The sequence below is a fragment of the Ambystoma mexicanum genome, chromosome 4p (assembly GCF_040938575.1).
Source record: "Ambystoma mexicanum isolate Mex_15411 chromosome 4p, UKY_AmexF1_1, whole genome shotgun sequence".
In the NCBI taxonomy this organism is placed as follows: Eukaryota; Metazoa; Chordata; class Amphibia; order Caudata; family Ambystomatidae; genus Ambystoma; species Ambystoma mexicanum.
The window spans coordinates 1,216,674,935-1,216,700,712 of record NC_090927.1 but is presented as its reverse complement, the minus strand read 5'-3'; the positions used below and the strand labels follow the sequence as shown (position 1 = coordinate 1,216,700,712).

Sequence of the window (25,778 nt, the reverse complement as noted above, 5' to 3'; positions counted from 1 at the left end):
CCAGAATGCACTGCTGTATTTGAGTATCATCAAATGTAGACAGAACTGCATGCATGGCAATTTCGCTATACATCCCTGTCAAAGGGGAACTAGACCCCAGGCGGCAATATGTACATGATTTGGTTTGCAATGTATGAAAGCTCGGGCGCAGATTGCCTGCATTCATGTCATATTTTTTCAGAAATCCAATTAGAGCGTTCACGAGTCCCAGGCCAGCCATTCATTCGTAACTCCCTCTTCTAATATCAGGTCCACGCAGTCTCACGCATCGGCATCCTGTGTCCCTCAGACAGCGGGACTCTCTGACGTGTCACCCTCCACGCTCAGCCAGAAGAGACAGTCTGCATGGCGCGCGCGGCTGCTGCGCCACCGCGCACCGTGGCCGAAGGATGAGCGCGCTCGCCGCGAGACTCCCAGTCGCAGATGAACTCCGAAAGCGCGTCGCTTCATCTGCTAAGATATGTACTGCAATTATGCCCTTTAATATGGCTCTAATGAGCTACACGGGAAAGAGATCATCAACAACAAATATGCCGCTGGAATCCATCTGACACAGCAAAGCAGCCGGGGAGGGCAAATAGGGAGTCTTCGCTGCGAGGCCACGGCTGGATGGCGGTGCTGCACCCTGCCACGCTGCAATCTGCTGGACTTAGCCCGCAGGAGAGTGCCAGGCAGCAAGAGGAGAAGAAGGTGGCATGCCCGTTCTCGATAACACGCTGCCCTGTCGTTTTTTTTCAGCATGTGTGAACAGATAATGAGAACAACTGAGGGCGTGGGACGGCTGCCTCCATTTCTGGGCGACCTGATTTCAGTCATGTGTCCAGAGTTTACTACTGGTCCAATGGTACAGTGCGCCTTGCCGCTGCCATCTGAATAATACCCCAAATTGTGTGAAGATCTATAAAAGAGGGGGGGGGGGGCGTTTATGTTAGGTGCTCTGGCATGTCGAAGTCCCGGCCTCGAAGGCTGGATCCATGTGGGGTTTTCAGGATATCGCTCATTAATATTCATGAGATACATTTGCATATCATGATTCTAAACGGTTGCCAGTTTAACCTCATTAATATTAATGAGGGCTATTCTAAAAACCTTTCAGGATCCTGGCCGTTGAGGCCTGGAGTTGGACAGCCCTCAATGTGCGCCGCATACAGGGCTGTTTGTAGGTGTTATTTGTCTGGAGCAGAGACATGATTTGTCTGAAAAGGAGAACCTTGGGTGCCGGTGGTGCTATTGTGTCAAATCAACTTCCGGGGCACAGGTGGTCTAGGGATGTATATCGGTTTCTAAACCAACAATCTACCCCACACCTATAGTACACCAGACGGGTTCCGAACAGATTGGAATGCAAATGAATTATAAGACCTCCTTGTCCAATTTTTGGTAATATGGACGGAACAGCAGGCTTATCTCCACAAGGTTGTGGATTGCTAGTTAGTTGCAACACAGCGAAAATACAATTATTACCCAATGATAAAAAGGACTGTCCAGTCAAGGTTGTATACAAAATATCTAGTATTACTACAACAGACAGATCTAGCACACTACAATTACAACCCACACTGTAAAGGAACACAGAGTTGGTAAAACAATCACTCTTACTGTTCAATGTTATTTTGGTCCCAGCACCAAAGGGGCAAATGGTCTTAACTGCCACTAGGGGCCTTCGGAGAAGGGCCAGGGAGGCAGAAACACAATGTACCTGATGCTGAAGAAGTTTTTGGTGCTTGACAGTGTAGAGGCGGTCCCAGGGCACTTCAGAGCCCATGAGACAGAGTTTAGTGGTGGGAGACAGCTGCGGGTACCAGGCGGCAGGCAGTTTGGTGAGCGAGGCTGGATGGACGTTTGATTGCTGTCCGGCGCGGCGGCTCAGGGCAAAGAATCATTGTCTCTGTACTGATTGGCAGATCTGGAATGCTGGTCGGGATGTCTCGGATGGCTCTGGTGACTACAGCATGACAACAGTCAGCCATGCAGCCGGATGTGGTTCGAGGACTCGACTGTGTCGAAATTGTCCTTAGAAAGATGGATGCTGGATGATGCTTGTGTGGCACTCCTCCTAGCTTCTTCGCAGGGCTTGTGACCTTTTAAGGCAGATGGCACCAAATCTCAGGAGGGTGTTAGCAGGCAACAGCCTTGTCCTTTGTCCAGAGACTCTCTGGCACTTCCCACATAGAAATCTTGCTGTCAGAACCTAGCAAGGCACGCTGTGTGCTGGAGCTGCTGGACAGGTTCTCTGAGTTTGGTATCTCGCTCTGTTCCCTAGGAGATGTTTAGGGGAGGGATCTTGCTTCCCTCTTGGAGCTCCTGGCCTTCCTTCACTGGTGGGAGATGTAAGGTAGGCTGTACCTTCAGCTCGGGTCCAAATTAATCCGTCTTCTTACTCCTTGCAAAGTCTTCAGATAATCTGATCAGTGAGGGACTCAGCCCTCCTTTAAAGCCAAACAGGGCCCAAGGATTGGTGTATGCCAAGCCTAACTTAAGTGAACCAGTCCTCAGTCTCCACCAACAATCTTCAGTGATGCTTCAGGTCAGAACCAGGGTGCTTGGCAACAGACAAGGGAAGGATGACAACATACTTCTAAGTCACACCCATTTTCCTGTTTGCTGTACATCAAAGTATCTCTCTAATTAACTGAGCCCTATGCAGCACTTGATCACAACATGGGCCTCATTTGAAGTAGGGAGGTGAAGGCAGACTTTCGTCTCCTACCATTCACATAGTTCCCACCTCTGAAAGGAGTGGTTCCAGACAGGACATTCACTGCCCTTTCCTACCAAGAAGGGGTGTAAGTACCAAGTTGACACATTGCATTACAACGAGGTGTTGGCGTTTGGTCTCCATTGTCACTTCCTGCACACCAGGCCTTACCTGATGCCTGCTAATTAACATTGTTCAGTATTTGCTGCCACCAGCAAGCTTTCACAATGGAGATGTCAATCCATAAGGCCTTGAAATACTGATCAGGCTGCCCATGGCCAAAGGCTTTTGGTGTAGCCATGGCTGTCAGGTGTCAGCTACACATGACAGGGGAGGGCGGCGCTGGTAAACTATGTCCTCCCAGAATACATGACTATTTTTCTGCTGTGCGGAAAGCGTGAAAAATGTGTGTGGGAATAGCCCCACCATTCATTATTTTATAGAAACAAAAAAAAGCCCAGGCGAGCGCACGCGTCCCGTGCGGATGGTCGAATTCCTCACAGCTACGATGCATTGGCCAGGGGTGTGAGATGTAAGTTGGTTGTAGAGGTGCAGCGTTATGTTGTTGGAGGTTTGATGGGAGGGATATTTAGATGGCTGTATGCAAGTGGTAGTAGCTACTCTGTGTATAGTATGAAGGTAGGAGCGAAGGATACTACAGTGGGAGTTTAGTGGAGGGCACAGTATGCAGTTTAGCACAACCATCTCAAGTGTCCATGGTGAAGTCTTGCTGGTGGCACTGTTGAGTTGCATTTCTGATGTGTAACTTGTGGGGGATATATTGTTCCATGCTGGAATGAGCACTAGCTCTGGAATTGTGTGGTGTGGATGAGAGTGGGAACACAGAAAAGGAGTGCTAGGAAGAGGGGAAAACATGGTAGACTGCCGCAGCATATTCAGGTTACGCAGTTCGAATTTGTACATGTTGAATTATGATCACCATTTGGAAATGGGTAATGGTTTGGACAGTATCCTCTCTGACATTGGCAGCCAGTGCAGGGATGAGAGGGCAGGCGGAATGTGATCAGAGAATCCCTGCTTGAGGAGCAAGCAAGGGTCAGCAGCGTGAATGGTCAGCCTGGCTGCTGCTGCATTGTTCACCTTGCGTCACCTCAATTTAATGCAACAAGGGTGCCTAAAGAAGAAGATGCTCTAGAAAATGACATGCACGTGCCTTTTATCTGGCTTACATATACATTACATTGGAAGCAAGACCACACAGAGCAACAGAGGTTCGAATCCGTGCTTAGAAATCGAACTCAGGTATTAAGCGCATTTATTAAAAAAAACTTAAATAAAAAAAATACATTGTCAAATTAGTTTTGCATTCTATACAATGACAAAACAGTGTGAAGAAAATGCAATGCTATAGTCCTTGCGAATCATGCATTTACTTGTGTCTGATAAGTTTAAAAGTTAAAAATCTTTATTGCCCAAATCGTAGAATTAACATTTAAATGTGTCCTACAAACACCACCACACTCCAGGGTGCGAAACAAAACTCCAAAGATGTGCCTGCACAACTCAACACCAGATAGCAACAATCAGGAACACAAAGAGATGTGCCTGTTATTCATGCCTGCAGCTGCCTTCTAGCGCTTGGAAAATGCGTGAATTCGGTTAAACTAGGCTTCGGCTCCTACAAACCCAACCACTGAAGAGAACTGTGATTATTCCGTTGGAAAATACTCAAACAATTTAGCGAAACATTTCAAGGATCCGTTGCGTAGCAGAGAGTAGATCCTGGCAACACAACAGCGCAACAATTGATCAAAATGTACTCTTTGCTCCTGATGAAGAAGTGTGAGAAAGCCGCAGATAGCAGATGCGATCGATTACAGCCAAGCCTGACATATGCAAGACATGGGGAGAAACTGCGGAATTGAATATTTAATTGCATAGCAGAGCATGCCGAGGCTGCGAAATTGAATATTTAATTGCATAGCAGAGCAAGAGCAGCATCCTTGGTTGTCGGAACTACATTTTCCCCTCTATAACATAAGCAAAGCTGGCCCAGGTCTTACTCTACAAATAACCAGGTTGTAGCATGTGCGTTGGATGTTGGAGCCACAAGATCAAGGGAAACACATACGTCATGTACAGGGGTTGAACATAGGTAACACAGGCATATTTGTGCATTATGCATTGGACATCTGATAGGGTCTTGGTATAAAAGGAATGCAGACGGGCTCTTTAAAACACACAGAATATGAGAGCTGTCGTTAGCAGAAGGGTAACACTGCAAACCCTTTGGCTGATGGAGACCCGAGTTGGGTTGCATTGGCTGTCAGAAGAACGCAACTGCACTGGCTGAACACAGAGATGTGCACGCACCTTTTCTTAATTTAGCCAAATAGAGTCGTATGCAACTGATCACTGGTGCTTAATATTTTCCTGGAAGAAATTATACCATGTACTGCCCTCCTAAAAAATGGCCGTTGTTGCTAATTTTGGAATCTAAACAAATACAATTTCCCCAATCAAAAAACACCTTGCTCAGGACTTATGCTAATCAATGTCTCTTGTATTTTTTGATTTTGTAATGTAGATTTACAGTGAATCACACTTTGGGGAAGTTGATATGGCTGGCACCTGAACAGAGTTTGTGAAACATTCATATCATTAGGTTAGTGGTAGGTACAACCTTTGCAGAATAAGCAGTTCAGGGACAGTTCCACAGGACAACAAGACCTGCCAAAGATGGGTGTTCTTTGATGGTGAGGCCATTAAACAGTGGGACACTATTCACGGGCATTTCTGCACACTCAAGCACCACCCAACGGTCCTTAAACTGAACACCTGACTCTCCACTGGAGCACAAGAAGGAACATAATGCTACAATCTACTGGTCATGCAAGGCTGGACTGGTTTAGAGCAGGGGCTGCATCCTTTGCCTATCCAGATGTTCTGGACTACAGCTCCCATTGGCCTTGGCCAGCAAACTGGATGGTGGGGGATCATGGAAGTCTTAGTCCAAAACATCTTGAAAGCTCCAGGTTGCAGACCGGTGGTTTGGAAATTCTGTACACCCATAAACCTTTGACACTCGGAACAGCAAAGATCGACATGACTGCGTATGCGGCATAACATTCCACAGACTGGACACTTCAGCAGCAGGACACCTGCAGGTATGCCACACTGATCCAATGGAAACTAGCTTGAAATGAACAGGATGACAAATCATTGATAATTGCACATGTACTGCCTTTGGGGTACTGCTTATTCCAACCAGCAGACATCACCTTGTGCCCAAGATAACATCCTTCCCAACAGGACAACTAAGACATGCCCTTTAAGTACAGCACTCAAATGCATTTTCTGAAAGATCTCTCAATGTCGAAGTAAGCAGGGAAATTCCTTTGTTGTCGCTTACTCAAAAACCGGCACAGGTAATACCTGGATACCAAATGAGCAAGCCTCATTGGTGCAAGTGATCCCAAATTACCACAAAGGATCCATGGATTCCCTTTGCCACAGCTTGCTCCAAATGGGATGCCAGTGAGCAAGCAGCGTTGGATATGGTCTGTAATAACGATGCCCCCTCCTCACTCATCCCTCCACTTCCCACCATACGCTACTCACAGCAACCAGCAAACACAGACACAGCAGCACTTCAACCCCTCAACATCCCTGCACCCTCCAATATAGCAGCCAACATCTTCGAACAGGATGATCATCCTACGAAGGATGAGCCCCTGACAGAACCATCCATGCTCATAGGGCAGATTATGGGGCCTGTGGGGCCCGTCTATGAAGGCCCAAACCCCACATGACCCATACAATACAACTATAAAGTCCCAGGCACCCAGAGATAGGTGGCTTCTGCGATGCCCGCGTGAACACTTTAGGGATCACCTCTTCACTCCCCGCTGACTCCAAATGCTTCTTCTCTCTTGCAGGACCCTGTGCCAAGAGGCCACCAAAGGACCCTGTGCAGTACAAGACCAACTTAGATGGCATTACATTTGTGTGGCGTGTCACCATGCATAAGAGTACCACACGCGCACCCTACTTTATCAAATGGATCACACTAGGATACAGACCAGAGGAGGCAGACAATAAAGCAATACACACTACAACATGCTCTAAGCACTTGCGCGATCTCAACGTCACTAGGCGTAGTAAGATCGTTGTCTTTGTCCACCCTCTATTTCCCCTCCCTTGCAACACTTGTGTGTAGGCATGTTATCAATGCCATATCATATCATGCCCACACTATTATCCAAATGGCATAGAGGTCGACCAGTTTCATCTTGGACCCCACTTCTCAGTTACGATATGCTAGGTTATGTATAACCTGCTTAATACCCAGAAGTTTCTAAGTGCGGACCGGGGATCGAACCTGTGTTGCTCTGTGTCGTCTTGCTTCCAAGGCGAGCACGTTGCTATCCTCCCGAGTCACCTGAGCATTCGGACTGCAGTAAATGCTTAGGAGCTGAAGAACAATGTTGCCACTGGGTGCACGCCGGTTACTTTCCCTTACTGCCAGAGCCCATCAACGGCAGCACAGCTCTACAATGACTTGGCCTCTGCCCGTGAACTGAGCGTGATTTACGTAAATGCGAAAAATAGGCAGCTATTTACGCAACACTTACCATACTTCACAATCGGTTAAGAAAATACCCCTCGAAAAGAATGGGAGGTACTGTGCTGCCAGCTATTTCGGGCTGCTTTGTGATTGCAGAGAACATGTCAACTGCATTGACGCATGGAATGCAGGCCATCCACAAAATAAAAATTACAATTCAACGACAGGATTTATAAATACAATGCTCTGTCAAAAAATAAATATTTAAGCTGTTCATGCAAAGATTCATTATGAAAAGAGGAGCTGGTGCACCAAATGATGTCTTGTTTAATATCCGTTGCATAAGCTAATTACAAAGATGCGTGTAATTTTTGGGGGGACAAGGGTGTTTCTCCCCCTCAACTTTCGTGGCACAGCATTTTGTCCCCCTCATTTGACAGGGGCCACTTTCTTTTAGATGTCATGCCCCACCCCACCATTTTCAACAAAATCACTCCACTGATTATAAAGCAAGTGTTCCCACTGCGTGGCATCATTCATGCCCATTGAACCCTCACACAGGTTCATCTCCCAAAGATGTTCTGATGAGTCTGAAAAAACATCATTAAAAACACCTTCTGGATATCAAATAAATGGCACACTGACGGTCACAACAAACGGCTTATGAAACCGAGTACGGCTCGGAGGAATGCCTTTTTCTCTCACATCAAAATGTCAGAATGCCCCATCGCTCACCTTGTCAATGTCATCCAATAAGGAAGCTCCTATTTTCCCACAAAAAACATACAATGTGCGAAAACATGTTTACCGGGTAGATCTTGAGAAGGCAAAGTGGTTCTGTTTGGCTGATTAGCAATCTAGGCCAGGGATCATCTACAAACTTTGGCTCTGCAGATGTTTTGGACTACAACTCCCAGGAGTCCTAGCCCACATAGTCGATGGTGAGGAATCATGGGAGTCATAGTTCAAAACATCTCGAGATCAGCAGGACGCAGAACCCTGATCTATGCTAATTGTTTTGCTAAACTCTTTCACCGGAAGACAATGTTCCCTTTCTTTCAGGATTTGATACCATTGTGAAGGGGAGCCATTGAAACTCTTCTGGCAGTACCAACAGCTACTACATGCTGAGAAAAAGAGCCGCCCCAATACCTCTTGGCAGAGGAAGACAGTGAAGTTTACAGGTGCTTCATTTTATGAGCGATTCCCTCCATACTTAAATCTGCAGACTTCCAAACAATGACAGGTCACATGTTCAGGGAGGCATGGTGGGGTGGGAGCAACTTTTCTAGCCCCACACTGACAATAGTGCATACACTGCCAAAAAGCCGAGAGCAGGCGTGAGGAAGGAAGGCATCCAGGGTCTCTTGCAACCTGGTGATGAGGGGACGTGGCCTAGCAGTTTGGGTCAGACCGCTCCATTTGCTGGTCGGCTACCTTCTGTGGACGATGGGCCAAAATCATGTCAGAAAATTGCTTCCATTTTGTTTGCCAGAGGTCTGCTCATTTTGATAGTGTGATTCTGCACCAGTGATGCAGGTTGCATACATGGACTTAGCATGCTTTGATACATTTACATGAACTACTCCCGTAAATGAGTACCAGCAGAATTTCGAGGGTTACCACTTATATGCGGGCGACCTGACGTGTCGGTTTGGCTAGACAGCGACCTGATGAAGGACCATATTTGGTCTGAAATGCATTGGCTATTTGGGTCTGCCTATCCATATTGAGAAAAGATGCAGCCTCATTAAAGATATATTTTATATCTAATGATTGAAGTAGCATCTGTTTACATGATGAATGTTTTGTACTTCTTTCGACTAGGACGCCACACGATCTTGGGCTGAACTCCACAGCCTTTCAATGATTCCATATCCACTTTAGTGTATAAGTGGTTTACTGACCTAGTGCCTGATAACTTGCGGAATTAAGTATGCTGTTATTAATGGTTGTAAGCAAAGGTTGTGACCGCTTCCTCTTTCTCCAAAACATTGTTATCCCTCTCAAAGGGGTGCAAAAGGAATTGTCCCAGTTGTTGAGGAGCATTGGCTCAAGCACTTCCTGCAGATTGGAAGTACAGCTTGACACCATATTAAAGGATGACACAAAGAAAGCCCTCCAAATTGCATATTTGAGCCTCCTTCCACTGAAGCCATTCACCTTCACAATGTTTTCCCATGGGACAAGTAAGGTAAAGATTGGGGTGGCTACATATCCTATAGCATCTACCTTCCATCAGAGGGAACTTTCACAAATGTTAATAGGAACAGGAAGCTCATGACCAAATGGGCTTTTTATAGCAAGGAAACAGCCAGGGAGCACCTAGGCATGTGATCCTCGCACAGCAAATCCTCCATGAAGAGCGTAGTCACATAAAAAAGGTCAGCGATATGATGCAAACCTTGCTGTTCCAGCAGAATGTAGGGTGCCGACGATAACCTTACCTAGAAGGGGCAGTTTATGGCTTGGGCATCCGAAAGGCTTTGTATCACCGTGAGAATTTGCGATCCCTTGATGGATAGATACAGGGCCTCATTACCCAGTAGGCGGTGAGCCATGGCGCTATTAGCGCCATGGCTCATGCCGGTAAAATACCGGCACCGCCTTGGCGGAAAGGGGATTTACCTCCCCATTCCAAGGTTGGAGGGGCGGTAAATCCCCCTTCCGCCATTGCCCTTCCCCATTCCCATTTCTGCCCCATAGGCCTCTATGGGAATGGGGAAGGCGCTAATTACGGCACCGCAATTTTGCGGTGCCGTAATTAGCTCCGAGGTCCCTTAGCGGGTTGGATTTTAACGCCTGCAAAAAGTTAAATCCCCCAACCCGCAAAGGGACCTCGTAGTAAGGCGGTAGGGATTTACCGGTACCGGTATTTTACCGGTACCGGTAAATCCCTACCGCCATCCGTGTAATGAGGCCCACAGTGTACACAAGAAGTGAATTCCAGGAACAAGGTCCTGCTGCTGAGAAAGCCCAGCCTGCTCCATGTCCTAGAAAGTGGCCTTTTCATGATGGGCAAAGCTTGGTCGCGCTCTGAAACACTTGTGTATGAGCGCAATATAAATAAAATATCATATCATATCATTTACTTCCACCTGCAATGCCTACCAACAGAATGACACTACTCAACATCATAGTTATGGATAACGAAACGTGATTGCGTCACACTAGGATGTGATGCCACAGAACTTGTTAACTTAGCCGATCACCATGGCCAATATTTCCTGAATGATCTTGTTGCATTAGGAGTGGTTGATATGAATTCAGCGTTATGTTAGTTGATGGGTGTAGACACCTCTCTGCAGTTAAAGGATACTTTTCTGAAAATACACATGATCTTTGATGTCTGCTACCAAATATGTCAAATCAAGAAAGAAAGAAAATACATGGTCAGGGCTCCACTGTACAAGACTAAGAGTACCATATATGTATGTGTGTGATGTTCCACAACAATGTGCAGGAGGGTGATGTCCCGTCACACTCCCCATGGTCTACTGTCCAGTAGCTTCCCAAGTTATGAACTATAACAATCTTAGTGTTCTTGCTGAATTTTCATAAATTCTTTGGAATGTAAAATGGATGGCTGTTGTTAAGCGAGCAGTTGTTTTCACGACAGTGGCACGTACTGCGGCGGCTGCTGTAAGGGTTGCACTCGGCTCAAGGTGCACTGCACAATTCACACTCATGAAACGGTAAACATTGCAATGGAACTCATCTGATCTCAGTTGCAAACAATTTAGTTTCAGAAATACCCTTTGATAAATTCTGCCACAGAAATGCCACTCATAGTGGTTTGTGATTGAGCATCAGGCGGGCCAGGTTTGCAATCTCAACATGCACTATAGAATGAGCACCTCTAAAAGGGTTTCCTCTGGACAGTCAACAACACCCAAACAAGCTTAGTCAGCAGGAATTCTGCAACCCCCAAATTTACATTTCAAAGCTCAGAGGGCAACTTAGCTGGTAGGCTAAGTACTAATGAAGAAGATCCTGGACTAATGCATACACAAACGAGTACTAGTTTAACATGCAAACACACAACCTGCATAGTGTCTAAACCTAAAAAAAAGAGGAAAGGTTATATGTGAACAGTTGCTTCCTGACATGGTCAATCTTAATGCTAGTAGCCATTATATTCAGAAATTCCAATGCTGGAATATCTTAAAATGTGATAAATAATGAGAAAAGTACTTACACAATGTCATCGTTCTGGAATTCAAGCTCGCCACAAGTATCCTCAAAGTCCTCGCCTCCACCTCGGGCAGTGCCTTCTACGGTTTTGTAGGGCACAATAACAGTTCCTCTCGCTCCCGATGTTCTCAGCACTTTCACTTCCATAGTGCCAATGCTCTCACTGACATGGGTCACAGGTTCATCAAAGGTAAATATGCCAGCATGATCATCATCGAAGATGGTGACTGTGGCCGTGGACGGTGATCCAAGGCAAGCAAGGGTTGTTATATGGTTGGTCTCAAGATTAACATCTGCTGTTTGGGAGTTTACTTTTATATTACTGAGGTGAACGAGGAAATTTTCATCTTCTTCGAATATATCATCGTCAATGATACCAACTCGGATTTCTTTCTGTGTCTCACCCGGTTTGAAGACCACTGTCCCTTCAGTAAACTCGTAGTCGGAACCTGCATTGGCCGAGCCATCTTCGGTTCTGAAGTCAACAAACACAGTGTTAGTCAAATCTCCGCCTCGACGCATGATAGTCAGGGCAACAGTCCCACAATTCTCAAGACACTGATATGTAGCTTGCTCGAAATAGATCTTGCTGACGGGCTCATTTTCTATAACTTCAGTGTTGACCTCCTGCATGCTCACAGCTTTCCTTGCCTGGTCTGCTGCATGTCTCTTCAGAATGTTTCCGGCACCAGTCATCAACCGCGTTGCCTGAATACGATAAAAGGCTCGACTTTTCTGCTGTTGACTCAGGACCTGATAGTTTGCTAATTCGATCAGTTGTTCGATCTCCTTGTCGGGGTGCTTCTGCTTTAGTTCCTTCAGGATTCTGGCCATATCTCTCCTCGCTTCTTCGTCAACTTGATCTTTTTCATCGACTTCCAGGACCAGCGAGCCATCAATAAAGTTCTCAGTGTGGGAGTTGACCACCTTGCCATCCATTTCAAAGTCAGCTTTAGATGATGGCCTATCCCCTTCTGTTTCAATGATCATACCTCTTTGCTTTCCAGCCCTGTATCTCTTGTATACATATTTGTAGAATAAAAGCCTTCGGTCTGCGACCCACGCGAACAGTACGCATATTGGGAAAAAGAATAAAGTGAGCATGCTTTCCCAGACTTCCACGACACCAGGAGAAATGACAGACAAAATTAAATAGAGCCAGGTGTAGGCAAATATGCTCCATGCTGCGGTTACAAAGAACACCCGTAAATGCTTAATTTTCCGTATTTCCCCATCGGGAACAACGTAGACACAAATGGCTATGATGATGAACATATTGAAGGCAGCACTTCCCACAATAGTGCTGGGCCCCAAGTCTCCGGCCTGAAAGTTATGCCCGCAGACTTCAATAACAGAAAGTAGAATCTCAGGTGCTGAAGAGCCTAGCGCCATCAAAGTCAAGTTGGAGACTGTCTCATTCCATATCCTCACAGTGGTCTTGGTCGTCTCGCCATTGGGCTTCTTGATAGTTATCTCCTTCTCTTGAGAGGTAATGACTTCTATAGAGGACATGAAGCGGTCAGCTATGATGGACACACCAAGGAACATATAGACCATGGCCACAAAGTACACAGTAGCTCTTGCAATTTTATCGCCGAAGGATGGATTTTGTGGTTGCCATATTGGCAAAATGACACCTTCCTTGCAGTAATATGTGCCGGTGCACGGATCGGTTCCATTTATATTGTGTTCATCTACTATGGCCTCTGCATGAGCGATGCCGATGTGGAGCAGTAGGAGAGCCACAATAGTTACCAGGTAAATCCTACCAGGAACGGCAGCTGGGGTGCCTAGACTCAACATGGTAGCCATTGCAGATCTTCTTTCCGGTGCCTTCGGACCTGCAGAGGAAAGGTGCAAGAATAAATAAGACCCATGTTGCCAGTAGTCATTGAATAACTTCACTTTGGCCGCAGGGCCATAACAGTACATCCTTATGCATGCAGGTAGCAATAGAAATTAACAACAACAGTGCATTCTTACAATGACAATATAGCAGTTGCTATTGCCCCAGAGCCCCTGTGTTAACCACCAGCCCATGGCTCAGTAGAATGTTTACAAATTGGTTAGCGCACCACCAGCCCCTATCTGCCTGGGCTTGCCCAAAGTCCTTCTCTCCAGCGTCACCACATCAGCGCCGGTCAACACAGAGTAACAGGGCCTGATTTCAAGGGGGTAGTCGATGTTGTGGTGGATGTGGGCACTGCTTTCAGTCGTGAGCTTTTGAAGATGTGAACAAGCAGCATTTAGTATTCCTGCATATGGTCCTCAAACTGGCCCCCAACGATCTAGAAACCAGGATAGCGCTTATTGACAAATGTACGCACTGGTTCCCGGGGCTCAACGTGGGCGTATATCTGGGATCCGGGCGGATATCCGGAACTACACTAGATTGCAGTGCCAGGGAAAAGTGCCTGAGACCTCCTTCGAATAGAATTTAGGAACCAGAGAGTGGCCAATGGGATCTTGGACATCAATATGAGCGGCTGTCCAATACCCATTTGGGTATATACCGTCATATTGATGCCCAAGATCCCATTGGCCACTCTCTGGTTCCTAAATTCTATTCGAAGGAGGTCTCAGCCACTTTCTGCTGGCACTACAATCTAGTGCAGTTCAGGATATCCTCCCGGATCCTAGATATACGCCCACGTTCAGCCCCGGGAACCAGTGCGTACATTTGTCAATACACGCTTCCCTGGTTTCTAGATCGTTGGGGGCCAGTTTGGGGACTATATGCGGGAATACTAAATGCTGCTTGTCCACATCTTCAAAAGCTCATTACTTTATATAGATCAATATATGTTACACTATCTCTAAAAGTGTGCACTGTCCCAACATGTACGCGGCATTCGACTGTATAATAGTTTAGAGCCGTTTCATAAACAGAAGCTCCATTTTGGGTGGAGGGCATGGTGGTGGTGGCTGCTGCAGCTGGAAACGGGTTTTGAATCATCTGTTCCACTTGAATGATTGCCACTGCATTGGTGCCATGCTTTGGAGACTGCCTGTGTTGAAGTGACGTGGTTATCCTCACTGTTTTCCCCACACCCAGGCTGTACAATCCATAGGTGTGGAAAGAGAGAGAGGATCTCCTCATCGCTGTACTTTCACTGTCAATAAGCTGCTCTTCAGTACCGGCGCCAGGGGGCGCTGTGCTGCATTAGCCCTTCACTGCACTGGAAGAGTCAAACATGGTTGTCTAATGTGGTCTGGGGGGAGTTCCGAGCATGAAGGGAATACCTTGCAGGCCAGGGTCCAAAGTGATAGTAATTTTACAATGGGGTTGATAAGTAAGGGTCTTGCCAACGCTTAGCCTCATAATGCGCATTGGTGTATGCCTCAGGTTCATAACTGTGGTGTGAGGCGATAACACCAGTTAATGCCCCACTCTTGCCAGGTGGTTGCAACAGCTCATTAGTGAGACATTCCAATGCACATCTAATTGTAGTGAGATGGAGAAACATTCAGACTGTCTCCCTTTATATTAATCTCTATATATATAGTCCTCTGTCAGTGTCTACCTCTCTCTTTCTATCTCTCCGCATCTCCACCACCCACTCCTGCCCCTTTCAGTTCCCACAATGGTGCTTAATAAGTCTAGAAAATCACAAAATATTGACAATGCCCCCACACAGAGCTACCAGTCATTGGCTGATAAATGGCACCTGTTTCAAATATGTGCCTTATTTTTTTAAGCAAAGTGAAAAATGGCCCTTACATGTGCTCATTAAACCTAGAACCGCTATTATGAAGTGTAGAAGGTGGCAAGACCTGGCATTGGTAAATAGAGTAAGCCTTTCAGTTATATGCCCACTTGTTGGTGGCGCAGCTTTAAAATTTGGCAAGCCACTGATTCCCAGATGTGCACTATTTGAGGCCAGTATACCTTTTTGCCTTTCTAAAGTGTATACATTATAATTTGTTATTTATAACGTGCTTAATACCCAGGGTTTCGGAGCGCGGACCCAGGGACCAAACCTGCCTTGCTCCAAGTCTTGCTTCCAAGGCGAGTGCATTGCCCCTGAGCTATCCTCCCGACACTAAACTCGACTTAACTGTGTTGGATCTAATACATCCGGCCGGCCCTGTGTAATCTGCACACCACTGCTCACTGAGGATGCCCATGACCACAGGGCAGCAAGCCAGCATGGAGAGCTTCTTTTAAGGGCCCAGTCAGTGAATGGTACCCAATACCCAACCAGGCAACATCAAAGTTCGGTTATCCTTCATTCTGGCAGTTGTAAATGGTGTGGATATGGGGAAACAGAACTGCAATGGCTTCTTTTCACTAAAAGCTAAAAGAACACCGAACCAGTTGTGTCCAATTTGGGGATATGTTTGACCCGATATCATTTCCTGCGGCCCATGTAAGTGCTGTCTTATCCAACGCACCACATGTGATCCATTACAGATGCTCGTATGTTGGCATTTTGTAGGATTTGCCAAAACACAGGCATTGGATTACTCTATTGCCATGTGTGTTAAAACGATAGCCTTTGATCTGCCTCTCGCAGAGCAACTACTGCCCAAACATAATACAATAATACCATATTTTCATTGTGGCACTTCCTGCTGGATCCCTCTTGCTTCTAAGCGCTGCAATAGCAGGTGTTATTATTAGCGAAAGGTAGTCGTACTTTGTTGATGGACCTCTGGCACATGACGGGCTGAGTCAGCCTTGCAGGGATTCCAACTTTGCACATGAAAGCTGGCCCCGTGAGTGACGCGAGTGCTTAGCTCGTGAGCATATCAGATTAGGACTGTCATGATTCTACTTACCACAGACCTGCAGTGACACCGATACTCGTACAAAAAACATCTTATGTAAACAGATATAGTGTTAAGATGGATACACGTGTTTTCCCCTCAGACTGCGCAGTGTATTTTGTTTCTTTCTGGGGCATGACACCTTTTCTGTGATTTAAAAACGCACGTGTTCTTGTGGGCAAATGAGTGTTTTATGTGGTCCTTGAAAATGAACAGTAATAATGACTGCTTTTTCAAAACACCACGAAGGAATACGGCTATGTCAATGGCCTTTAACCTTTGGCTCCACAGCTGTTTTCAATTGTGACTCCCACGGTCCATCACCATTGCCTATGCACAGTGGGGCTGCTGGGAGCTGCAGTCCACAATATCTGGAGAGCCAAAGGTTGCAAACTACTGTTCTAGGTGCTCAAATAATTGCTGGGACAAATGATCTTGAACAAGGCTGAGTCCCCCCTGCCTGGACGAATAATAATAATATATGTCTTTTAAATTGCTACACACCCATAGGTCCCAGAGTGCTGAAATACCAGAAGACATTATTATCCCACAGAGTGGTACTCAATTTATGGACCTCAGAAGGATGAACAGCCGAGTTGACCCTGCCGGGATTCAAACCTGCCACAGCAGGTGTTGCTTCGATATTAGTGGTGAGCACTTAGCGCACTGTGCTATCTGACCGGCTAAAACTTGTGGGCAGATCTCGAGTCGCTTCTTAGCCTACCGGGGTGCCTTACTGGCTGCAAAGGCAAAACAGCTTTGGCACTTCCCTAGCCCCTTCTTTAATGTACTCGCATTATATTATATACGACCTCACAATCAAATGTAATGTAGACAAATATGAGTTCTGACTTTTACTTTGGGGTAGTTTCTGCTCACAGTCATCATAGCACCGAACCAGTGCCTTTTAAGTTGTATAAAATAAAGAGATTTTTTTTCGATGTTTATGTGCCATGTGTTGTCTGTTGTTACTTATTCCCTTCAGCTTCACCGCGGGACGACAAGCTGCAGCTTTCAAGATGTTTTGGACCACAACTCCCATGATCCCACACCACTGACTATACTGACTTAGGGGATTGCAATTGTCCGAAATACCCAAAGAGCCAACGGTTGCAGACTCCTGACATAGGCACACACAGGTACATAGAAAGGAGCCAGGGAATGTGTGGATGAATGGTGCCTCCCTGTGCACTCTGCAGAGAGGGCAGCAGCTGGCAGACAGCACGCACAGGACAAACGTGCAGAGTATGTAAACAATGAGGCCTGCGAACGCACGTTTAGAGAAATGAAAGTAGGAAGTTGAGCTGATTTCCTGAATGTTAGGCTTGACTGATAATGCTGGCGATGCTTCTGCATTTCCCCCATGTCTGTGGGTGTTCCCCAAAAGTGCAGCTGATGTTGATCACAGGGCGTCACACACATTGCAATGAAAAGGATGTGGGCAACTCTACATCGCCCATTTTAAGTATTGTCTCCTACAATCTAGTGAACCTCATTAGGCCGCATGCTAGTCATCAATAGTGAACTACACCGGGTGCCTGCAACCTATGGAACTCCAGGTGTATTGCACAACTCCCAACAGCTCTAGCAAGCGTGGCCAAAAGTGATGGGTCATGGGAGTCAAAGTCAGTGGAGTAACTGCTGAAAATGTTGGGGGGGACATGACATCTGAAGAAAATGTGCCCCAGCCAAATGAATGGGGACAAAATGGTGTGCCATGAAAGTCGGGGGGGGGGGGACAAACAACCCCACCCCCCCTAAAATTACGCCCATGGAAAGTACGAAACATCTGGTGAGCCACAAGTAGCAGACCCCTGGACTACACAGCACGCATTGCTTATCCAGCAGGCCTCATGTTAGGCCATGGCCCAAATGGCGGTAACAGGCAGAGGGCAATGAGGAGCTGCGAGCAGGATAGGGTGAAAGGGAGAGAGAGAGAGGAAGTGAAGAGGAGAGGTTCAGTCTGACTGCATCTGGAGAGATTGGTAAAATGGATACTGCAGAGCTGCTGTGTTGGCGGGGCCTGCCTCTGCAGTCCACAAAATGTGGCGGCTTCCTGTGACAGAGGTCCCCAAACATGAAACTCCTTCATAACTCCTTAAATATATTGAGGAGGCATGGGTTGAGTTTTCACTCATATGTCGATGATACGCAAATCTAGATTGAGACGAAGAACATGGAGGAGGCATTTATGAGAATTAATCAGTGCATGTAGATATTGACAGGTGGATGGCGAGTAACCAGCTTCAACTGAATGCAGCAAAGACCGAGATGATCCTTTTCGGCCCTAAAGGGAGATTCACGGGTTGTGTCTGGCAGGAGGATCTTGGCAGCGAAGCCCAGGTGGGGGCTAAGGTGAAGTCAGTGCATTTATTATTCCTTACGGATGTTCTTCCCTTTCTGCCCTTAGAAGATCATGCAGTAGTAGTAGGGATGATGACGAATACCCATCTGGAGTATTGCAACAGTCTGTTGGCAGGTATCCCAGCCAAGCAGATGTGTAAACTTGAGAGGGCCCAGAATGCGGCGATTAGACTGGTAGGGCATTTGGGAAAAAGGGAACATGCATCTTCTCTTCGTAGATCCTTGCACTGGCTGGCGGTCGAGGACCAAATCAAGTTTAAAGTAGCATGCTTGATGTACAAATGTTTTAATGGCCTTGTCCCAGATTACCTCAGTGGCAAGGTTCGCTGTTATCCTCCAGCCAGAGCACTGCGCTCAGGAGACAAACTGTTGCTGGCTGTTCTACGTTCCAAACTTGTCTCCAGAGAGGTCTGGAGATTCGGAGTCTTTGGACCCAAGCTTTGGAACCATCTTGTACCGGAGATTAGAGGCTGTCAGTCACTGGGTCAGCCCAGAAAGGTTTTAAAAACCCACTTGTTCAAGTAGGCCATTCAACTCAGAGACATCATGGCACTTGTTCTGTGGCACTGTGAATATAGGCGCTTTGATCATCTGCGCCTCTATACAGTTACGTCTGTCTTGGAGCGCGGTATAAATAATGAAAATCATACGTCTACAGATGTACATCCCTGCACCTCCCGCAGTGTGATGTTCAAAGGCCTTCGATGTGGGTGTGTAAAGGCAGGAGTCGTTGAGACCCGCATGTGGCTCCTCGGTGCAACCTTCAGAGCGAGAAGTGCTGTGGGTCTTCCTCGCGGGCCCATTAAGCTGGCATTTATGGGAACAAAGTAATAATAAGAGGTCTAAATTGACTTAATACGGAGTTCAAAAGTGGATTTTAAGCTGTACTGGCGGATGTTGGGGAATGGCCTGCGGGAAAAAAGATCTCCATATACAGCATTCCCACTGAGGGTGGGTGACCTCAAAGGGTTCATATTTCCTATGAGGGTCGCTGCCCTCAATGTTTGCACACTATCTGTGAGGACAGGTGCCCTAAAGTACATACACTACTGGATGAGGCGGGTGACCACTGGCAGGTGTGAAATAGGGATATGCACTGAGTCGTTGCTCAGGGTAGGGGGGGTGCCCCCCAGACCGCACCATTGGGTGTGCATTACCTGGTGAAGCGGCTCATTAGTAATGGGCCATTATTTGGTAAACAGGTTGCATCCTAAGGGCTGCACATTATCTCTCGCTTAAAAGCTGAACATTAGCTGGTGGAAGTGGGTGCCCCCTTGAGGCAGCTGGTGGTCTATGCTGTCCTACTGGCTGCTCATTACTTTGTGGGAGTGAGTGTCGAAAATGGAAGAATATTGTGCTGTGAATAGGGGGCCTATTCACCAACCAGAAGCTGGCACCATCCGGAGGCCTGCGACCGCCGACACAGGGCTAAGCACATGACAGGTGGCTCCTTGCACGCCCCCTTCTGCAGCACTGGCTGCAGTTCCTGGGAATGCAGCAGCAAGGGGGTTGTATGTGATTTTACCAACCACAATTACAGAGTGGTACATTTCATTGCGGGCTAAACACTGAAAAACACCACATTTGTTTAGTTTGTTTTTTATTTTGGGGGGTCCCCACACAGGGTATTTTCTACCCGTATAACGCCACCCCAACCCCATCCATTTTAACCCCTTACCCCACTACCCTTTACATATTTATTTATTTTTTTCTGTGTTTTTCTGTGGTATTGTCCTCTCAGTGACGTAGCACTCTGTAATGTTTGCGAGGAAATGACTGAATACCCAGTACGGGGGTGTTCGTAGTAGGCCTTCCCTGGCACCACATTCACGACCGCCTTGAATAATGTCAAATAGGCCATGTGTACTCACAGTACCCTAATCCCAACTCCCCTCCGTCCCCTCCTGGCTGTAGGTTCTTGCAATTATTAAGAGAACCAACCGTAAGGCGGGGTGAGGCCCTTGCCCACCAAGAGGTGAATGGGCGAGAACTGGGAAGAGGCACCGACCATGTTTCTCCTCGCTGCACCCCTCTCTCAGCACGCCGCGTGCCTTTATCTCCCAGCCATGCTGTGCCCAGCCACGGGCGGGAGGCTAGCCACTCTCCCCGTTCAGTCTCTGTCTTGTCGCGTCGCGAAGGGTGGGAGGAAGGTGTTTCACTCGAATGTTCCGTGGCGCACTCAACTTAGCACGTCCTGTCTGTTAAATGTAGGTAAAAGAGCAGCGTGACTCGCGTAGTCGCCCAGAGGCAATAGTGTTCAGCTCTGCCAGACAGATAAGGCCGCACGGCAGAGGCATGCCCGTGTGTGTCCGCTTGCCCTCAGTATGTGCGAGTGTGTGTGTCGTTAGTTTTGTGACAGTGCGTGAGCGGCTGCGTCTCTATACAGGTGCATGTTTAGTTTATGTCCGGGTATAGGGCAGGCGCGAGACTGCGCCCAGCCGTGTGGGTGCGCGCGCGTGTACGTGGGAATGGTGGTGTGTGCATGACGGCGTTTCTCTGCATGCGAGCGTGTGCCTCGCTGCGTGGGCTTGCGCCTGCAGGATGCGTGCGCGTGTGGGTGGCACGGGTGTGAGTGGACGAACAAGAGTGAAAGCGGAAGAAACCGTCTTTCTGGTGCCATGTCTAGACCCCCACTCTCGCGCTATTGCACACGTTTCTCAGACTCGCTCCGTGCAGGTCTCAAAGGTGTTCCCGTCCTTCCTTGAAACCCCAACCGCCGGATGCCCCAAAACGCAGGCACCCCGCCCAGCTCCATACTTTCCAGCTGATGGATGTCTGTCTGTCGTCTTTACTCTGGACGCAGTGGAACATATGTGCTTTGCTGAGAAATACACCACCTGAGCGGGCTCTGCGCGGAAAGGATGCTGGCAGCCACCGATAATGGGGCTGGAGGAACAGGTGGGGCTGGGGACCGAGGGGGTGTTGCAGCAGAGCAGGGAGGCCGAGACGTGGAGGGGAGGGAAATACGAATGTGCGCTCCAAGCCATTCATCACACGGGGACTGCGGCGCTGTCAGAGGCCGCCTGGGAGGGGGTAGGGCTGGGGATGGGGGGGGCTCACACGCAGCGCATGCATCACTGCTTGTAAGCCAATGCGCCCGCACGCCCCCCACCCGGCACGAGAAGGGGTCTCCAATGGAGAGTAAGACCCCCACCCAGTTACCGGCCGAGGTGAAGGACGAAAACCGAGCCATTTGCAGTGATGGGCTAACCCAGACAGAGCTGGTCTCTCTCGAAAGCCGAGGGAGTCCCCGCACCTCTCGGACTCCTCTCGCCGTGACCCCACACTGACTCCCCCCTTCAAGTCCCTCTCTAGAATTCCACCTCTCCGCTGTCCAGGCGGTCAAATGGATACCACACACACACACACACACCGTTACAAGCATCTCCCGGAAGTGCATGGGCATATGCAAAATACAAACATGCACTGTGCGACGCATGCATTGTGTACATCTGTCGCTGGGCACCCCCCGTGGAGGCTTTCCTCAGAACATACGTTTTTTTAGACCCATTGTGGTTGGCTGTGCGCTACTACTTGTCAGAAGTTCCGGGGATACCCCAAACCCCAGAGAACACCGGGGACGAAATCTCCCCCACAACATGCAGCCACCACCATGCCAGCGTCGGCGGTGATCATCGCATGGACCCGGTGCGAGGGAAACTGGAGCCCCCCTACCCTCGCCTGGCCCCTCAGACGTAGCGAACATCGGGTCTGGGAGTCCCCGCGACCCCCCCTTCAATCCCCCCCTCTCCCCCTCCCCTCCTCTCCCAACAGGCAGAACGTGCAGCGAGGTTGTCTATGAAGCGATAATCGCATTAGCATCCCTGGGGTCATTCATGGGACTGGTGAAAACTCCTCGCTCTGCACCGGCGGGAGTGGAGTAGAAGGGGCATCTCGGCCCATGCGGGGTGCCCGGCCGGGGGGGTCCTGGCATGCTCCAGCCCGCACCACGCGCTGCCCAGCGAGCGGCGCCCTCGCCCACGGTACCTCCTCGGCGACTGACCCTCCGGCGCACCTTCCTTCCCGCCGCCGCCGCCGCAGAGCCGGCTCCGCGCCCGAGCCTTTATACGGGTCTCGCTCTCAGGAAGCAGAAGAAGCAGGAGGAGGAGGAGGAGGAGAAGAAGCCGCCGCCGCCGCCGCCACCGCCTGGACCATCTCGGGAAAGGCTCCCCGCTCCGGCACGCTCCCCCTGCGGGAGTCACATGCACAGCCAGCCCCCAGCACCGGCAGCGCTGATGCTATCAGAGAAAGTGCAGATCAGGGCTCGGGATCATTAGCTTCTCCTCTGTGCCCTTGAAGTTTTTCCTCATCCTGCTCTAACTGTCACCAGAGAGAGGGGAGGGGGGACGGACCCGGGCGCCTTTTTCCATCTCCTTCCTTCATCAGACCCGGGGAGCTTTTTTTTTTCCTCCTCGAGTGCGGCCAGTACTTGGTCTGCCCCCCCCTCTCTCTCTCTCTCCTCTCTCCTTTCTCCTCTCTCTCTCCTCTCTCTCCCAGCTGTCTGCTGCTCAGAATATTTTCTGAGTTCCTGCGCTTTCGGAGTGCGGGCGCTCAGCCTTGCAGTGAATGCATCCTGGCCCAGTGCCAGCCTTCTTATCAACACCCAGGCCCTCCCACACCATTGATCACAGCGGGTCTCCCACGGTCCTACCCTCGCCCCTTACTGTTTCCCACCCGGACACATTTGACTGTTATCCCAGCCCCTGTTTTTTCAGTTATTTTTGGGGAGCACATCTTGAAAGGTACGAGAAGAACAACTTACACAAAAAAGGGGGCGTGTGCACTAGTGAATGGGTTAGACAATAGGGCTCTCCTCTGTTTCTTAGAGACCTGGAGCAAGACATAAACGGGTGGGGTTACAGTGAACACTAGCCTGTGAATGAATGAGCACGTTAATACACAGCGGAACTCGGCACCTGGAAACTGCATGCGCTCTCAGCGCTTGAAACAGAAACCCCCAAGGCCGGTGGTCGCTTGGTGGAAGTGCGCCGCGACAAGAGAGACTTGTCTTTCTTGGGTTATAACAAGATCTGCCCAAGATCACACGGCTTTGGGAAGTTACTGAAGCAGGATTTTAAGCAGGCGCTCTCATCCCATAGCTCACGAATTAATAATTTTGTGACACCTCTAAGAAATATGCTATCATCATACAGTTTATTGTAGTTTTGTAAAACCCCGGCTGAAAGTTTATTGAGGCAGAAGTTCTCTCTGGCATCCAGACATATTTGATAGTCATACATAGTTACATCAGGGAAAATAAACAGAAATTGATACCCTCGCTTCTTGTGGCTAAATAGTATACAACATATTGTGGGATATTAGAAAAATTGAGATGTCCCTGTTCAATTTGGGTGGTGTCAAGGCAGGAACAGTGAATTGCTCAGCATTCAACCATGCCATTCTGCTCAACCGCCTCCATGATAACCTGGCCATCAGCGATCAGGCCCTGGCATGGCTGACCCCCTTCGTCTCCGGTCGACCCTCCCAAATTTAACTCAGATCCTTCCTCTCCTCTATCTCTACCAGTGGTGTTCCCCAGGGGTCTAACATCTCTCCCTGGCTGTTCACCAGTACCTGGCACTTCTCGCCCACCGCATTGCCACTCTCTGCCCCAACTTCCAATGCTATGTGGATGACGCTCAACTCATTTTCAGGCTCCCTTCAACCACCTCTTCTCCTTCTCTCATATCTGACTGCCCGCCATCCAGGAGTGGTGTGCCGCCAATGATTTCTGCCTTCATACCAGTAAGACCGAGATTCTCCTCATCGGCACACCTGTTGCCTCTTTTTCCTGTCACTCTCTGGCCAGCCTCACTTGGCCGTCTTCCTGCTATCACCTGTGAGGCTAAAAACCTCAGGGTCATTTTGCGACTCCACACTCTCATCTCTCCTCACATTTCTGATGTCTCTAAGAAGTCACACTACCAGCTGCACCTCCTCAGAGGTATTCTTCCTTTCCTCTCCTTCCCCCAGAAGCTCACTGTTTCCAGAGCTCTGGTTCTCTCTAGGCTTGACTACTCTAACAGCCTCTTTCTAAATCTGCTGGCCTCTACTCTCCACCCTCTGCAACTCATCCAGAACAGGACTGCGAGATTTGTCCTTGGCCTCAAGCCCAGGGATCGTATCTCTCCAGGACTGAAATCTCTGCACTGGCTCCCAGTGGTGGCGAGGATTAAGTTCAAAACCCTCTGCATTGTCCACAAGGGCTTCTGGGGGCTGGGACCTCAATAACTTCAACTCTCTCTTCCTAAATATCTTCCTTCTCAAGCTCTTTGTTCATCCGCCTCCAACTCCCTCAGGGTTAGTCGCTTTTCCAAGCAGCGAGTCAGTGATAGATCTCTTTCTTCTGCTGGGGCCTCCCTCGGAACAGCCTCCCTGCCTCTCAAACTAGAGAACCACTCCGGATCCGGAAGCACCTCAAGACCTTCCCCTTTGCTTCTGCTTTCTCTCCACCTCTCCCATGCCGATCTCCTGGCTTAACCTGAAACTGCACTGGTTACCTGGTTACCCTCTGATCTCGGGCCCAGGTCCCCTTCCCACCAGTTGCACACCTGCACTGCCCCCCTGGCAACCCTTGCATTCGGGGACTGTTTCTGCATCCCTGCAGCCCCCACTAGCACTCGACACCTGATGTCTGCACTTACCCTTGCACTTGCCACCAGCTGGCTGCACTTTTATTTATTGTCCTTATTTATTGAATGTTATCCTATGTACTGCACTGCCCCTCCCCTTCCCCCCTGCACTTTTCCCCTTCCCCCCTCCTCTGCACTTGCACAATCTCAATATCACCTGGCCTAGTAGGATTGTTGTCTCTGTCTTCCCTCTGTTTCCCCTCCCTTGCCTCGTCGCACCTTGAAACAGTTGTGTATAGGCATGTTATGAATGCCATATCATATCATATCAGGTGCTTGTATGTCTCCCTTCTCTTCTTTAATCTGCCATTTGCTAATATTATTTATCAGGTTTCAGTAACAATCGTGTTTCAGTCACCTATGGAGATGATGCCTGTGGAGATAGTGATTTGCCCAAGATCACACAAATAGAAAATCCAGATTAGAACTCAAAACCTGGTTAAATGGTAAGGTCTGGGGGCGGGAGACCAGTGGGTTGCAATTTATTTAATGACATAACACCAGGCCATTTTGACGAATCAACTTCCAGGGCACCAGCGAATATCGATTTCTAAACCATCAATCATCCCCACACCTCTAGCACACCAGAAGG

The 25,778-nt window shown here is 48.5% G+C and overlaps 1 protein-coding gene across 7 annotated transcripts in view; it reads right to left on the bottom strand.

The window, feature by feature from the left end:
• Positions 1-25,778, bottom strand: part of SLC8A1 (solute carrier family 8 member A1) — a 1,145,942-nt gene that overhangs the window by 790,522 nt on the left and 329,642 nt on the right. The window contains exons 1-2 of one of the 7 annotated variants that reach the window (XM_069606869.1): positions 22,542-23,087; positions 11,425-13,261 (exon numbers count right to left, since the gene is read on the bottom strand). In XM_069606869.1, coding sequence (XP_069462970.1) covers positions 11,425-13,232 — 1,808 coding nt within the window. In that variant the 5' untranslated portion in view covers positions 13,233-13,261; positions 22,542-23,087. Of the gene's footprint in view, positions 1-11,424; positions 13,262-22,541; positions 23,088-25,778 lie in introns of those variants that run through there. The other 6 variants (XM_069606866.1, XM_069606863.1, XM_069606864.1 and 3 more) reach the window with 6 other exon arrangements.